Below are 15,893 nucleotides of genomic sequence, written 5' to 3'. Positions count from 1 at the left end.
CCACACACCAGCTTGAGGTGGAGAGTACAGCAGCCAGTATGCACCAGAACGCTCACCACACACCAGCTTGAGGTGGAGAGTCAGGGAACAGGGCCAGTCTGTTTGGTGCCAATTACGGATCTCTGTATCCCCGTCTGTCCACTGCCTGGCTGGGCTTGTCTGACCAGTGGCAGTTTTGCTGTGCTAGTGCTAGTCTCGTGGTGCTGATGACGGAGGGTGGCACTAAGGATGCTCCAGCTCCAGGTACCCGCTGCACTGGCACAGTCTCTGCCTGGTGTCACCATTGCCCGCTGGCAATCTCTCTGTGCTACAGTGTGCCGCACCAGCCTCTCAGGGCAGTTAATGGACAGAGTGAGAGTGGCAATAAGCACACCAAGATCTACCAGCTGCACTAGCTACACTAGCTGGACAGTCTCTCAGGGTGCTAATGGTTGTTACCCCAGTCTCTCAGGGTGCTAATGGTTGTTACCCCAGTCTCTTAGGGTGCTAATGGTTGTTACCCCAGTCTCTCAGGGTGGTTGGTGGATATAGTGAGAGTGACGCTTGGCAAACTGGCACAGACACCAAGCTGCACCAGCTCCTTATCCAGACATATGGGCAGGGGCATTATGGAGTTCGCTATGCCAGTCTGCCTCACTGCCAGTCTGCCCACTGCCAGTCTCAGTGTGCTGCTCTTTGCAGCTACAGTGCCAGTCTTTAAGTGCCAGGATGTGTAATGCCACTCTGACTATGTCCACAAACAACATTGTCATCAACATGCACCAACTGCTGATACACGCAAATATCCAGGGACATTACGGAGTTCCCTATGCCAGTCTGTCTCAAGCCCGTCTTGCTGCCAGTCTTGCTGCCAGTCTTGCTGCCAGTCTAATCTTTGCAGCCCCAGTGCCAGTCTTTAAAGGAACACGCCAAGATGTTGGGAAATTATGTTATTCATCATCTCCTCCAGAGTTAGATAAGATACAAGTGCATCAACTCCGTATGAAGCACCCGCCGTTAGCATAGCTTAGCAAACTACTAGCCTATCTCCCAAAAGTGATAAAAGAACTCAAACACTGTTCTATTTAGCCTACATTAAGCCCAGGTTGCTTAATGAGAATGTCCACAAACAACATTGTGAGCTCCAGGTACCAGTCGCACTGTGCCAGTCTGACTAGTGCCATTATGGATCTCACTGTGCCAGTCTGACCACAGATGGCCTCACTGTGCTGGTCTGCCTGTGTCATCATTCTTTTGTCTATATGTGTTTGTGTATGTGTCAATGTGTCTGTGTCTGTGTGTGTGTGTGTGTGTAGAGCTTCCAGGAGGCTGTGGCGGAGAACGCATCGCGCCTAAGTGGACTCCTAGAGTTGGGCGAGGCTCTGATCCAGCGCAGCGAGCCGTGCGACGCCCAGACCATCGAGAGTCAGCTGCAGGAGCTGCTCCTCTACTGCGCACACGTGTTTGAGGGAGTGGGCCGTCTACACACACGCCTGCTCAGTATGAGACTGGTGAGACTACACACACACACACACACACACACACACACACACACACACACACACACACACACACACACACATATATATATATATATATATATATATATATATATATATATATATATATATATATATACATATACATACATACATACATACATACATACATACATACATACATACATACATACATACATACATACATACAGTACACACATCATTATTTGTAGTAATGCACACATTAATGTAACACACACACACATTGGTTGGACTGTCAAACACACTGGTGCACTAAGCACACTTATGTACAGGCCAGTCTACACACAAGTGTATCAGAGCATGGATACAGTACACCCACTGAGGTCAGGCATTTCATCACATGCTCATCTCTCTCTCTCTCTCTCTCTCTCTCTCTCTCTCTCTCTCTCTCTCTCTCTCTCTCTCTCTCTCTCTCTCTCTCTCTCTCTCTCTCTCTCTCTCTCTCCCTGTCGCCACTCTATCTATCTATTGCCCTCTCTCTCTCTCTTTCTCTTTCTCTCTCTGTCGTGCACACACTCACACATATTAAATAGGAAGGTTAGGTCTGGCATCTTGTACCCACCAGATTGATGCTACTCACCTGTATTGCCAGCGTCAGGGATCACATGTGTTCAGTCTGTTTCCGCACACCGTTTGAACTCAAGACTGCAGACAGTCACACACACTCACTCCTTCTCTCTCTCTCTCACACACACACACATACACACACACACACGTCTGTCGTGTGACCTGAGTCAGGTAGAGAAGGTTAATAGCTTGTGTTGTTGACTCATCCCCTGAGTGTTCTAGCCTTTCTTCCTGTCTTTGAGGCTGTTGGTAGTTTGTTTGTTTTAAGGATTAATCTAAGCTGTGTGTGAGCGAGAGAGAGAGAGAGAGAGAAAGACAGACAGAGAGAGAGAAAGACAGAGAGCGAGAGAGAGAGAGAGAGAGAGAGGTCAGGTGTTTCTGAGGCTAAGCTTTGTGTGTATGTTTGTGTATAGGTCTCCGATGTATGTTAATCCAGTGTGTGGGTGTGTTTGTGTGGATGTGTGTCCTAGGTGTACATGAACCTGAGCTGTGTGTGTGTGTGTGTGGGTGTGGGTCTGTGTCTGAGAGAGATCTATGTGTGAATGTGTTGTGGAAATTTGTGAACCAAAGCTCTGTTTGTGTGTAAGGGAGGGATTCTGATGTTTTGGCATCTAAACTAGGTCTGCCTGTTTTTGGTGTTTTTCATTCTGTGCTGTGTGTGTGTGTGTGTGTGTGTGTGTGTGTGTGTGTGTGTGTGTGTGTGTCTGCGTGTCTGCGTGTGTGGGTGCATGTGGGTGTGGGGTGGGGAAGTGTCTCAGGTGTTTCAAATTCTGTGTACGTGTAGAACTCAGATGTTTGTGACGCAGATGTTTGTGGTGTGTGTGTGTTTGCGCGCGTGCGTGCGTGCGTGTGTGTGTGTGTATCAGGTGTTTGAGGAGGACTGGGCTTTGGCTTCACATGTGGACTCCGGGTGCCCGTCAGAAACGCCCCCTGATGACGAGGAGCCCTGTGATTGGACGAGCCCCTCCAAGCCCAAGGCCGGCCCTGTCCACTCCTCTCCGGACCACCTCCTGCTGGAGTGGGACCCTTCAGTGGACATTGGCGGCTCCGTATCCCACGACGACGCAGACTCCTGCTACTTCAGCACCATCACAGGTGAGAATACCTGGGTCCCACCCGGCAAACACGAGTGTCACTGCTACTTCCTAGACATACATACAGTGTACGTATTCATGTGTATATGCATACGCTTAGATCATACATACAGTGTACAAATACATGTGTATATGCATACGCTTAGATCATACATACAGTGTACAAATACATGTGTATATGCATACGCTTAGATCATACATACACTACATACAGATATACATACATACACACACACACAGACACAGACAGACAGACAGACTGTGTACAGAGTGTATGATCTGTATGATGGTGTGTGCGTCTGGGTGGTGTGGGGTATGATGCTGTAGCATGCTACCTGTCCTATCCTGTCCTGTGTCGTCCGTCAGGCGGGACTCTGGTGGAGGAACTTCTGGACCGAATCACCGCTGGCAGGAGGAAATCTCGCCTGAGCTCCAACGATCCTTGCCAGCATGCAGCACCCAAGGTCTCACTCACACACACACACACACACACAAAGTTCACACAGAAAAATGTTCTAATTGTCTAGCATGTAAAGGAATTACATACAAACAACAGAATGACATACAAGTATACATCTAATATCTCTGCAGTGGTCATACATTTATATTCAGCTACATCCTCAATTGGTTTGATTCTTAGTCACGCATGGATTGCACAGTCCATTGTACTTTATAGTGCTTGAAAGAGGCATTTTTATATTCTAATGTTAAAGAACGCTCTGTAGTAATACGATCACACTCTCAAGCAGACGTGTCTAATCTCCATGTAACAATGCCTTAGTGAGTTGTGTTGGGTCAAGAGACCACTCCTAACAGGAGGGGACAGAAGAGACTCGCGGACAGATCTTTAGTGTGCTTCTGTACTGCATCTGTAGGGTAAGCTGTGCTGGGACCTGTCAGAGGGATGCAGTGATAATGTATATTGACATAAAATATGTGCATACATTATCTGGCCAGCAACAAATGGGCAATTGAAATGCTAAAAATACTTCATGCTTGAGATTCTCATTTTCAAAATTGAACCTCATACATAAAAGCCTCTTTTGTGTGTGTGTGTGTGCGCGTGTGTGTGTGCGCGTGTGTGTGTACGTGTGTGTGTGTACGTGTGTGTACGTGTGCACGTACGCTCACCTTTGAGAGGGTTTGTGTGTGTGTTAGACAGAGTATATATGTGTGTGAGAAAGGGGAGAGAAAATGTGTGTGGCTGTGTGTGTTCTTTAATACATGGGAGAATGCACTCCCTTCCACACACATAGCCACACACTCACACACACATATGCATAACTGAACTGTACAAGCCTCTGACTTCCGTGGCTTTGGCTCAAAGCAGTGCATTTGGTGCAGCCTCTCCATAGCAACGCATTTGGTGCAGCCTCTCCATAGCATGGGCGTAGATTTAGGGTGGGACGCTAAGGACTAGTCCTAATCAAAAAAATTTAAGATGACAAAATTGTCCCCACCAATATTTTAGCGAACTTATTTGTACTGCTGATCATTCCGACAGCCAGCACTACAATACAAGAAACGTCAGGGTTATCTGACACGCAGGCTACATGCATGGAGAATGCCAATGCACAGGCTACTTTGCAGTGGCAGTCAAGCGAGCAGGTGTGTCAACCACAACGGTAAATTACCAGGGCTGTCTGCCAATACATACCCCATAAAAGGCCAAAGTAAAACATTTTGATATTGAATTTGACTGACAGAGCTTTCAATTCGGCAGCCGTGGCCTAGGCTACTGGTTAGCGCTTCGGAGTTGGAACCGGAGGGTTGCCGATTCGAACCCCGACCCCTCATTGCTACCCAAGCGCTGCTATTGTTGCAGGCAGCTCACTGCGCCGGGATTAGTGTGTGCTTCACCTCACTGTGTGCTGAGTGTTTCACTAATTCACGGATTGGGATAAATGCAGAGATTAAAATATACTTATACTTACAATTAACCACATTATAATCAATAGGCCAAAATCATAATTGTGTATCTGTGCCGAATTTCGTAATTCAAGTCCAGTGTAGAACTGAATAAGAAAATCATAAGGATGTATATCTTGAACTTCCAGTATGTGAGAAACTTGACTTGCCTTAATATCTCCAACCTCAAGTATGCAGCTAATAAGGAAATATAATTGTTATTTAATTAAACAAGGTGAACTTCTCCCCACTGTGCAATGCAGAAAAGGATCAAATAAAAATTACAAAATACTATTTTGTATTTGAAATACATATTACATGTTTCAGAAATCTTGACATGTCTAAGTTTTGGGTTGCAATATACAGGTAGTGGGCTCTCTGTTAATTTTAATGAGTAGGCCTAAGCCTAAAGTTACAGCATTTCTATCACAATTGACCAGACTTTGACCTTTGGTCTGCTTTTAACAACATTCTGGCTATGATTTGTTCCTTGTATTACATCATGAGCCATCACTGTGCCTATTGCATTCTACTGTTGTTAGCCTTAAGCCTAGCTCAGTCAATATGTTATACCACATCACCCTCCATTAGAAGTGCAATGAGCTGCATTGAGCATAATAAACTGCATTTAGAATTCCAAATTCATATTTCTAGATATTTTGGTGAAAGTAACTCAAAAGTAATACAATAGTAGTGTAATGCCTTACAATTCAGATACATATTATAATGTAACAAATTATTTTGAAATGACAGTAATGAGTAATACATAATACGATTTTGAAGTAACTTGCCCAACACTGATGACAACCATCACTTTCTCAAATCGCAAAAATATCGAAATTGAGATTCTTCACTTAGTATTGGTATTGAAACACTAATGTTGGTATTGTGACAACAGGAGTTGGGGATGTGTCCCCACCAAAGCTGAGACCAAACCGACGCCCTTGCTCCATAGCAACACATTTGGTGCAGCCTCTCCATAGCAACGCATTTGGTGTAGCCTCTCCATAGCAAAGCATAATGAAGACTCCCTCCACCTCATGGCATCCCCCTGCCCTGAAAAAGGAATGCCATGAGTGGACCCCAGTGTCCAGGTGTGGTGATGTGGAGACCAGGGTCCAGGTGTGGTGGAGACCAGTGTCCAGGTGTGGTGATGCGGAGACCAGGGTCCAGGTGTGGTGGAGACCAGTGTCCAGGTGTGGTGATGCGGAGACCAGGGTCCAGGTGTGGTGATGCGGAGACCAGGGTCTAGGTGTGGTGGTGCTTGAGATTTTATTTCCAGAACCCTGATCTGGGGTCAATTTGAGTCCCATGCCGTGAGTTGATCAGGAAGTGAGTGGTATAGAAGGGAAGCATCAGAGGACAAACAGAGCAGAAGCAATAGGGAACATTCGCAGAAGAGGAGCACTTAATGAAAGGTGCAGTATTGTGTTGAAGAGAAGCGCTTAATGAAAGGTGCAGTAGTGTTGTGTATAGTGTGTTGTGTGTGTGTGTGTAGTGCGTGTGTGTAGTGTCAACACTGCTGCTGCTGCCGCATCCTGTTGAAGTACCAGTACTAATGCGCACACACACCCTAACTCCCACACACACCTACCTCCATACATACACACAGACATCCACACAGAGCCACAGAACACAACTAAAAAAGCCATTGACCGGCTCATCCTGTCTCTCCAAAAGAGTGTGTACGTGTGTGTGTGTGCGTGTGGGTATGCCTACGTATGCATGTTTGGACAGGATGAGTTGGATTTGTATACCCTCTTCCTACCAGAAAGAGCACTCTGCATTCTACGCGATGAATGACTTACGAGTTCTGCTTTTCACAGGAGACTTATCAGACTGACTCGAGCTACTTCCTCCTCACACAGGTGTGTGCGAGCAGAGGTGAGGGCACCGTGCCAGTCCCACGAGCACCTGCGATTACTCCCTCAGGTGAGTCACCCCACCCCATAACCCACAGGTAACCCATACCTCCATTCAGGGAGGAAGGGTGGATCACCACACCCATTCATTTCAATGGAAGTTGCCCAGCTAGCAAATTCAGCCCAGCAAATATGGAAATGAGTGCTTACCTGTTTCACTCGTTTACTTTAGCGGTGCTCACGTCGAGGAGCCAATCACCTGAACTCCTGCAGGAGCACAGGAACCAATCACCTGAACTCCTGCAGGAGCACAGGAACCAATCACCTGAACTCCTGCAGGAGCACAGGAACCAATAACCACATGGTCTGGTCACGCATGTGCATGACTGTAGCCAGTCCTTCGATTGAATAGTCATTCGGCATTGTGAAATAATCATAGCAATCCCACCCAGTGTTCTATTTATTTGCAAATGTACATACTGTATTTATTCTTATACATAGCCATATTCTACTGCCCTTCATTCTATTCTTACTGTTCTGTTTTTATTCTTTTAATGTTTTTATGTTTTTTATTTTTTATTCTTATATGTTAAACGAGTGTTGTACTTTGAGAGCAAATATTCAAACAAGGAGTCAAATTCCTTGTTTGTTTACGCAAACCTGGTTAATAAAGCTGATTCTGATTCCGATTCTGATTCTGATTCTGTGTGTGATTGCTCTCCTAGGCCTTAGTGACTGCAGCAGTGGCAGTGATGGTGGTAGTGATGGTGGCAGCATCCACGAGCGACATGCCCTACGCCACACCTCCACCCCCGCCCCCGCTGGACCCGGGCGCGCTCCAGAGCCGGTGACCTATGACCCGGAGCGCATCAGCGCGTGGCTGGGTCAGGCGGGGTGCCACGTTGCCAAGGCACCCGAGAGAGGGCCCTTCTCCAAGTCTGTCCAAACGGAGGACATTTTGGAGGTATGCATCATTACTCTGTGTGTGTGTGTGTGTGTGTGTGTGCGCGTGCGCATGCCTCTACCTCCCCAGCTGTTTTAATCTGCCTGGTAATGTCTGTTCTTTCTTCATTACGCAGTGCAGTGCGTCAGCTGTGTGTTTGATTGGCTCATTTTGCTGTAATGACTCTCTGGATTACACTTTGATCTGATGAGCGAGACGCTTACCGTTACACAGTGGATCATGAAAAAGGAATGAAAGGATCTCAATCCAACATGATTTCTCCCTCAGATTAAGCACAGGTCATTTTGATGGCACTTCCTGTGTCTGGACAGCATGTCTGGTAGTGTGTGATGTCATGCTGCTGGATTTCCAGGACAAGGCTTTAATCTGCACCCCGGCCTTAACAGCTTGTTTTCGGCATGAATTCTCATCTCAAAACACCATTTTGGCCACAGCCCAGTGCCAAATCCTTGGCTGCCAGGACAACCAGATCAATAGAAAATTGACAAGGGCTTGACGTGTCAGATTGTCTTATGATATTTTAACATGCTTGACCTTAAGCTGACCTTGTCCTTTATCTGTGCTCCATTAGCCACAAGGCAACGAGACAATTCAACAGACATCAATCAGCTGCATGCAATTAAAGCCTCACTAAATAGCTCAGACAATGTAATGAAATGTCTTTCCGTGTTACAGTAGTTACAGCGTAGTAATAGTTTCTGTTTTGAAAAGCCAAGAGGAGCTCTAGTCGTTTTGGCTAACCATTGTAGCGGATGCCTACGTGGTCAGTAATGCATCTCTGGGATGCCACATGCATCACCATGCCTCCACAGAATGCAGGCTTTGTGTGGGCACTAGTGGCCGTTCGTTACACACGAAAAATTGGTCAAATCACATTACAGCCAATGGCACGGTGGTTCGTGCAGAGTCACAGGAATATCGCATTCCAGACAGAAGGTCCTGTCGTATTTGTCCGGCCATACTCAAAAACAAAGTGAAGGAGGTTGTTTGGTTTTTTGTTTGTTTGTTTGTTTGTTTTTGCCTGGACTCACTGGACTCTGGGTGTTGAGTGTAGCACATTAGCTGTGAGCAGCTGTCAAATCAGCGGTTATAAAGACGTGATTTTATATTATTAAAGCGGTGACGTTTTTATTTTTTTCAGACAGCCACTTTTTCCTGTTCACTGGCTCTAATTAAGCTCCCTCACAAGAGTCACTCTGCCTGCGATTAAAAGAGAGAAAAAAGATGAGGTAGAAAATGGATTTAGAGTGAAGGAGTGGAGAGAGAGAGTGAAGGAGTGAAGAGGGAGGAGAGGGAGAGAAAGATGGAAGAAGGAAAAAAAGACTGAATAAGAGGGGAAATTAGGAAGAGAGGAAGTGAGAGTGAGTGAAAGAGAGGGATGAGGAGGGGAAAGAAGAAGTGATAAAGAGCTTATTGGGAGAGGGGGAGAAAAGAGAGGTTGAATAGAGACATTTAAAACAAGAAGAAGAAGAAGACAGGAGAGAGGACAGAGGTTTGGAAAGAGGAAAAGGAATGCAGAGAGACTGATGTGGAGAAGGGTGACGTGAACGCAGGAGAGAAATAATGGGAGAGAGAGGTCTAGAAAGACAAGAGATACGTACAGAAGAGGAGGAGGCGCATAGACAGAGAGAGAGAAAAGAGGAGGCGCAGAGAGGGAGAGAGAGAGAGAGAGAGAGAGAGAGACGATCCCAGGAAAGAGAATAGCTGCTCAACTGATGAGGGGCCTGATTGCTTTGGCGAAGCCTAGAAAACCTCAGTGCGAACGGGGGGAAAGCAGGCCATTTCCATTTCAAAGAGCCTCTCGCATGTCGCCGTGCCTCGCAGCTAATTGGCAGCTTTACAGGGAGCGCGAAGAGTACAGAGAGAGAGAGAGAGAGGGAGAGAGAGAGAGAGAGAGAGGGGGAGAGAGGGAGAGGGAGAGGGAGAGGGGGAGGGAGGGAGAGTGGAAAGAGAGAGAGATAGCAAAGAGAGAAGGAGAGAGAGCAGAGGGTGAGAGAGAGGGAGAGTGAGGGTGCTAACTGGCTCTTTAATGGTTTCCATAATTGTGGGCAAGAACATAAAAAGGATTGTGTGTGTGTGTTTGTTTGGGTGTGTGGGCTGGGGAGGTAGTAGAGTGGGAGGGAGAAAGAGGGAAGACAGAGAGAGAGAGAGTGATGGAGAGGAAAAAAGAAAAATGATAAAATAAAATGAATTGTCAATGATTGACAAGCAGGGGAGACAGAGGCCTAATCACCACTTGGTGTGAGACAGAGGGTAAAAGTGTGTGTGTGTGTGTGTGTGTGTGTGTGTGTGTGTGTGTGTGTACGTGCGTGCGTGCATGCATGCATGCATGCACAGCAAAACCTCATTAGTTAATGGAGGACTTGACTTTACAGTTATTCTGTAACACATAGACATACTGTCACATGCAGTGAAGTCTTTCCTGAACCTGTGTGTGTGTGTGTGTGTGTCCGCACGACTGTCCCCCGCGCCAGGACCAGGCATGTGCCGCCCTCCACACCCCCATCCAGCCAGCCATGTCACGTGACTTCTTGCTCCACTCTGATTGGACGAGCCCCTCACATCCCTCCCAGTCACAGGTAGTGTCCTCTGTTGGTCTCCAGATGCACACACACACACACACACCCACTGAGACGGGCTGAATTCTCTCAATGTCACTAGCCCTGGCTGACTGTCTCTGCACTGAAGACTCCTTTACAGATTTATAGCTTTTTTACTTCTCAGAGGCACATGTTGGTGATGGTTGAGCTAATCTCTAGACGGAGGTTAAACCTTTAGGTGAGATTTGCATAATGTTATGTGAAGGTTATGTGAAGGTTATGTGATGGTTCCATGTAAAACACACAGAGGGCCTTGTGCAGCAGGTTGGTCTGTATTATTACAAATACATTTGGCTGTGAGACAGGCTGATGTGATCATGACATCATGACTATTCCGATCCCTAAGAATGGGTTGGTGGCCCTGGACAAAGGCAGGAGAAAAGATTCGAGGAGTCACATTCCTGTTAAACAAAGTGTGTGTGTGATCAAAAGTGTGACCATGTCACAGTTAATATTCCAAACAGGTCATAGAATTCCTCTAATGGAATGACCTCCTTGATCCTGATCAATCCAGCTTTAAATGTGGCCACTCCAGTGAAACGGCTCTGCTCGGTCCTTGGTACTCATCTTGTTTGACTTATCAGCTGCTTTTAATATGGTCAACAACAACATCCTACTATTCATACTGTAATCAGTTGGCTAAAATCCTATCTTATGGACAGGAGTTTCTTTGTTACAACTGGAAACTGTTCCTCAACTCCAACATCTTTGACCTGTGGAGTTCCCCAGGCCTCAATTTTGGGTCCACTGCTATTCATCCTTTACATGCTCCCACTTGATCAACTCCTAAAGAACAACTCAATCTCCTACCATAGTTACGACAGTAGACGGTAGACACACACATTTATCTACCTCTAATGCCTAACGACTATAGCCCCATTAAAACTCTGTCACTGCATTGAGGAAACAAATAGATGTCACAGAACTTTCTCCAGCTCAACAAAAATAAAACTGAGGTTGTAGTTTTTGGAAAGGAGTAATGATGTAAAAATTCTGCCTTGCTTGAAAGGAAGGGCTTCATAGTAAAGGATGTGGTAAGAAACGTTGGTGTCCTTATAGATAATGATCTAAATTTTAAGTATAAGTATATATACTCTTTTGATCCTGTGAGGGAAATTTGGTCTCTGCATTTATCCTAATCTGTGAATTAGTGAAACAGACACAGCACACAGTGTACACACAGTGAGGTGAAGCACACACTAATCCCAGCACAGTGAGCTGCCTGCATCAACAGCAGCGCTCTGGGAGCAGTGAGGGGTTAGGTGCCTTGCTCAAGGGCACTTCAGCCGTGCCTACTGGTCGGGGTTCGAACCGGCAACCCTCCGGTTACAGGTCCGAAGTGCTAACCAGTAGGCCACAAGAAGAACAGATCATATCCTCCAGTCCTTACACTGGCTCCCAATTAGATATAGAATTGATTTTAAAGCACTTTTGCACTTTTCACTGAAGGGGATGGGCCCAAACTACTTATCGGAACGTCACATATTACCAACCGCCACGTATGTCCAACCTCTTACGTGTATGTGTCACTTAATATTCATTTCTATACAAACCAAGACGGCAGATTCCTAAAGAAACGCAAGCACCCACATCATAAATTTATCTTAATTAGCTATGTACCAAAAATTACATTTTACCGTGACTCGAAGAGCTGTAAACAGTGTTGTAAGGCTGCGTGTACAAATCCACTTGGAGCTCCAGTGGAATTTTGAATTGCGACGAGAATTCTCGGGCTAACCGTTGATGTGCCATGAGAAAGGTTGGGAATAAGTACCCACCAGCCCGGCACTAAAATCAGAGCGTGGTAAACAAAATCAGGCAGTAAAATCCCCGAAAAAAAACCTAGATTTTGTTCAAATCTACACACCTATGGCTACTGAAAAATGGAAGGTTCATTTAGCAAATGTTATTTTAAAGTATTAAAAAACATTGTTGTTTTAAGAATTTTCAAATTAAATGGTTGTATTCTCAACCAAGACCCCTTAGATCACAGCATAAACAACTGCTACTGAAACCTACTGTCAGAAAAAACAGGGTGAAGCAGCTTTTAACCACTATGGCGTCCATCTCTGGAACCAGCTTCCAGAGAACATAAAAAACCATCACCATTTTTAAAACTGGGCTAAAGACCAAACTTTTCTCAGATGCCTTCTGCAGTTAATGAACACACTGTTATATATACATTTAACTTTTTCTACTTTTGCTAAAATTGTATGTAGTTCCATATTTTTATTTTTCATTTTTTATCATTGTTTTTGTGTGAAGCATATTGCATTGCTACCGTGTATGAATGCGCTATACAAATACATTTGCCTTGCCTTACCTTTTACTGTCAGACATTCCTGCCTGACAACCCCACAATCTTGGATTGTCTCTCTGAAGTATCCACAAGGATGAAGGGCTAAACCTAACTCATACCCAACCAAACCTCTCTAAGACCAAACTGCTGGTCTTCCCAGCTAAACAATATACACCACAACATCAACATGTATTTCTTAACACTTTCTTCTACCAAACTTGCAAGAAACCTGGGTGTCATGATTGATGACCTGCTGACCTTCTCTGACCTTGTTGCCTCTGTTGCTCTGTCGTGCTGCAATATTTAAAAAATCAGGCCATAACTAACCCAACCCACCACTCAGCTCTTGGTAAAGACCATGGTTATCGCCTGCCTCCACTACTGCAACATCCTCCCAACTAGCTGCTCTTGGTAAAGACCATGGTTATCGCCTGCCCCATGGTTATCGCCTGCCTCCACTACTGCAACACCCTCCTAACTAGCTGCCGCCACTACTGCAACACCCTCCTAACTAGCTGCCGGCTTGTGATGCTTCAAATGGTCTAGAATGCGGCGATGCATCTGATTTTCAAACTAGAACATTGGTTCCCAAAGACTGGGTCGGGAGATTTTATTTGTGTCGCCAGCACAATTTATGTTGTGTAATAGGCCTAACTTATACCATTTAGCCATGCAGGAAAGCTGTTTTTTATTAGGATCTAGTTTGTTAACTACAGTCATGGCCCTCTGTGCAATTTTGTATTTAGAATAGCTCTGAAACTAGGGGGCGAAATGAAACATTTTTGTGGGGCACCTGCCATGGACCTCACAGTTGCAAAATTCAAGGGACATGAATCAGCCTTTTTGCACAAACATTAACAGGGCATCGAAAAGTTTGAGAACCTGTGGCCTAACACAATATTGGTGGTTGCATGTTTGCTCTGAAGTGAAATGGGTCGCGATGGTCTGTCATTTTTAAAAAGTGGGTCCCCAGAAAAAAAGTTTGGGAAACACTGGTCTAGAACGCGGTGATGCATCTGGTTTTCAAATTGTCTAGAACGCGGCGATACATCTGTTTTTCAAATGGTCTAGAACGCGGTGATGCATCTGGTTTTCAAATGGTCTAGAACGCGGTGATGCATCTGGTTTTTAAATGGTCTTGAACGCGGCGATGCATCTGGTTTTCAATCCACCAAAATGGGCCCACGCGCTCCCCTGCCCTGTGGCTCCGCTGGCTCCCCTTAGCCAAATTCAAGTCACTTAGGCTCTCCTCCTTTTTCCACTACTTCTTTTGACTACGCTAGAACTAATACTTCAACTTCCCATTCTCATCCCCCAATAGTAGTATTTATGATGGGAGTATTTAATCCTACCTAGAGGGTGTCCTTTGCCATGTAGCGTGACTGTTATTCCTCATTGTTGTAAATCACTTTGGATAATAGAGCCTGCTAAATTAATAGATGTAAATGTATTATGTATTAAAGAGGGAAGGTGTGTGTGTGTGTGTGTGTGTGTGTGTGTGTGTGTGTGTGTATGAGAGAGAGAGTGAGTTGAGTGATGGGGTCAAAGGTTATTTAGTGAGGAGTAGATGGCTTGAGTAATGTAGTGGAAGATGAGGATGATGATTATAGTACTGTATAAACTGCCGTTGCTGTGCACTGGTCAGCCAAGGGGACTGAGGGATTATCCATTCTGATGAAAATGTTGGAAAATAATTCCATATATGTGTTAATCTATACATGCTGTTTGTCATACGACCTTATAGGAGTTCTCTTCATCAGATAAGCCATCCAATCACTCACCTGGAGTCACACACATACACACACATATGGATGTATTCACTCTATTAGTGGCTGTTTGTCTTGCACGTACATACACACATTTACACAGATACACTCACTCTTTCTCTCTCTGTCTCTCTTGCGCGCACACACACACACACACACACACACACACACACACACTCATTGCTTCTTTTTCCATTGTGTCTTCCTCTCTCCAGCGTCTGGAGGAAGGCCCCTTCTGCCCTGACCATCAGGCGGATGAAGAGGAAGAGGAGGAGGAGGAGGAGGAGGAGGAAGAAGAGAGGCCCCTTCTGAAACCCTGGTGAGAGGAGAGGAGAGCAATGGATCCCAAGCCACCTCATTAAATATAAGATCAATACGTCTTCTCAGCCACACACACACACACACACACACACACACACACCACCCCATCTGCCCCCACACCCGTACCTTAACTCTATTACATTATTGATTTGGCTGGGAGGCCTGGCATGTTTATTAGGGGTGGTGTTAGGCTAATGTGATCCCAGATGAAGGCGAGGTTTTCATAGTGTGTGTGTGTGGTCACTGTGTAAGGCATCCAGAAATTCATTTTCTTATGTTTATAAAAGCCATGGCTTTGGAAGATACATCATCACTGTTGAAAGGTCATCTGAGGATGACATAACATTGAGACTGGTGTTCCTCGGCTCTGCATTGCGTGTCCTTGTCCCATGCAATGTTATGAGTGCCATCTGACACCATTACACAGACATTACCCTCATCCATGCATGACCCAGAATTGGAAATTAAAGCTTCAACAACCTAACCTACCTGAGCCACGGAAGGATAGAAGGGTCAAATTGCATTGTTATACCAAAGTGCTTTTTCCTGTTTCCTTTTTCCTGATTTGCCAAAAATGGACCTATTTGCCCTGGCAGTCCTCGGGTTTGATGAGTGTGTTATGGCCGCCTAGTAAATATGTGGGTGTTTGGTAGTTCATTTGGTTAATGTCCATTTCAGGCCTGGCACATCCACTATGTCTGTCCTTCACATTTTAATAGTAGTAGCTATCTTACTAACTCTACATTAGAAATATTGTAAAGCAATTGTGCATCTGGATGTTTTCTCAGATGTTTCTGTTTATTTTTTTATTATTTTGTAAAGGCATCATGAGCTGCCCTTTTACAATCTGGTGATTGGCCTTTCCGGTATTGGCAAAGCATGTTGTGCAAAGCCGCTGTTCCTCTTCCTAATTAGGATCCATTGTATCCTCCGCTGTCCTACTCTCTCTCTCTCTCTCTCCCTCTCCCTCTCCCTCTCCCTCTCTCTCTCTC

General features: G+C 45.4%; 1 protein-coding gene across 4 annotated transcripts in view; it reads left to right on the top strand.

Moving 5' to 3' along the window:
- The window catches only part of si:ch211-137a8.2 (uncharacterized protein LOC777613 homolog), a 48,837-nt gene that overhangs the window by 27,835 nt on the left and 5,109 nt on the right, over nucleotides 1–15,893 (top strand). For 2 of the 4 annotated variants that reach the window (XR_006023127.1, XM_042064468.1), the window contains exons 6-12: nucleotides 1,296–1,490; nucleotides 2,954–3,182; nucleotides 3,548–3,645; nucleotides 6,916–7,021; nucleotides 7,677–7,915; nucleotides 10,390–10,494; nucleotides 14,796–14,899. Coding sequence is in view for 3 of the 4 variants with exons in the window: in XM_042064468.1 (XP_041920402.1) it covers nucleotides 1,296–1,490; nucleotides 2,954–3,182; nucleotides 3,548–3,645; nucleotides 6,916–7,021; nucleotides 7,677–7,915; nucleotides 10,390–10,494; nucleotides 14,796–14,899 (1,076 nt within the window). In the remaining variant the exon portion in view is untranslated. The remainder of the gene's footprint in view (nucleotides 1–1,295; nucleotides 1,491–2,953; nucleotides 3,183–3,547; nucleotides 3,646–6,915; nucleotides 7,022–7,676; nucleotides 7,916–10,389; nucleotides 10,495–14,795; nucleotides 14,900–15,893) is intronic. The other 2 variants (XM_042064469.1, XM_042064470.1) reach the window with 2 other exon arrangements.

The sequence above is a fragment of the Alosa sapidissima genome, chromosome 15, assembly GCF_018492685.1.
Source record: "Alosa sapidissima isolate fAloSap1 chromosome 15, fAloSap1.pri, whole genome shotgun sequence".
Lineage (NCBI taxonomy): Eukaryota > Metazoa > Chordata > Actinopteri > Clupeiformes > Clupeidae > Alosa > Alosa sapidissima.
This window is presented reverse-complemented; position numbering and strand designations above follow the sequence as displayed.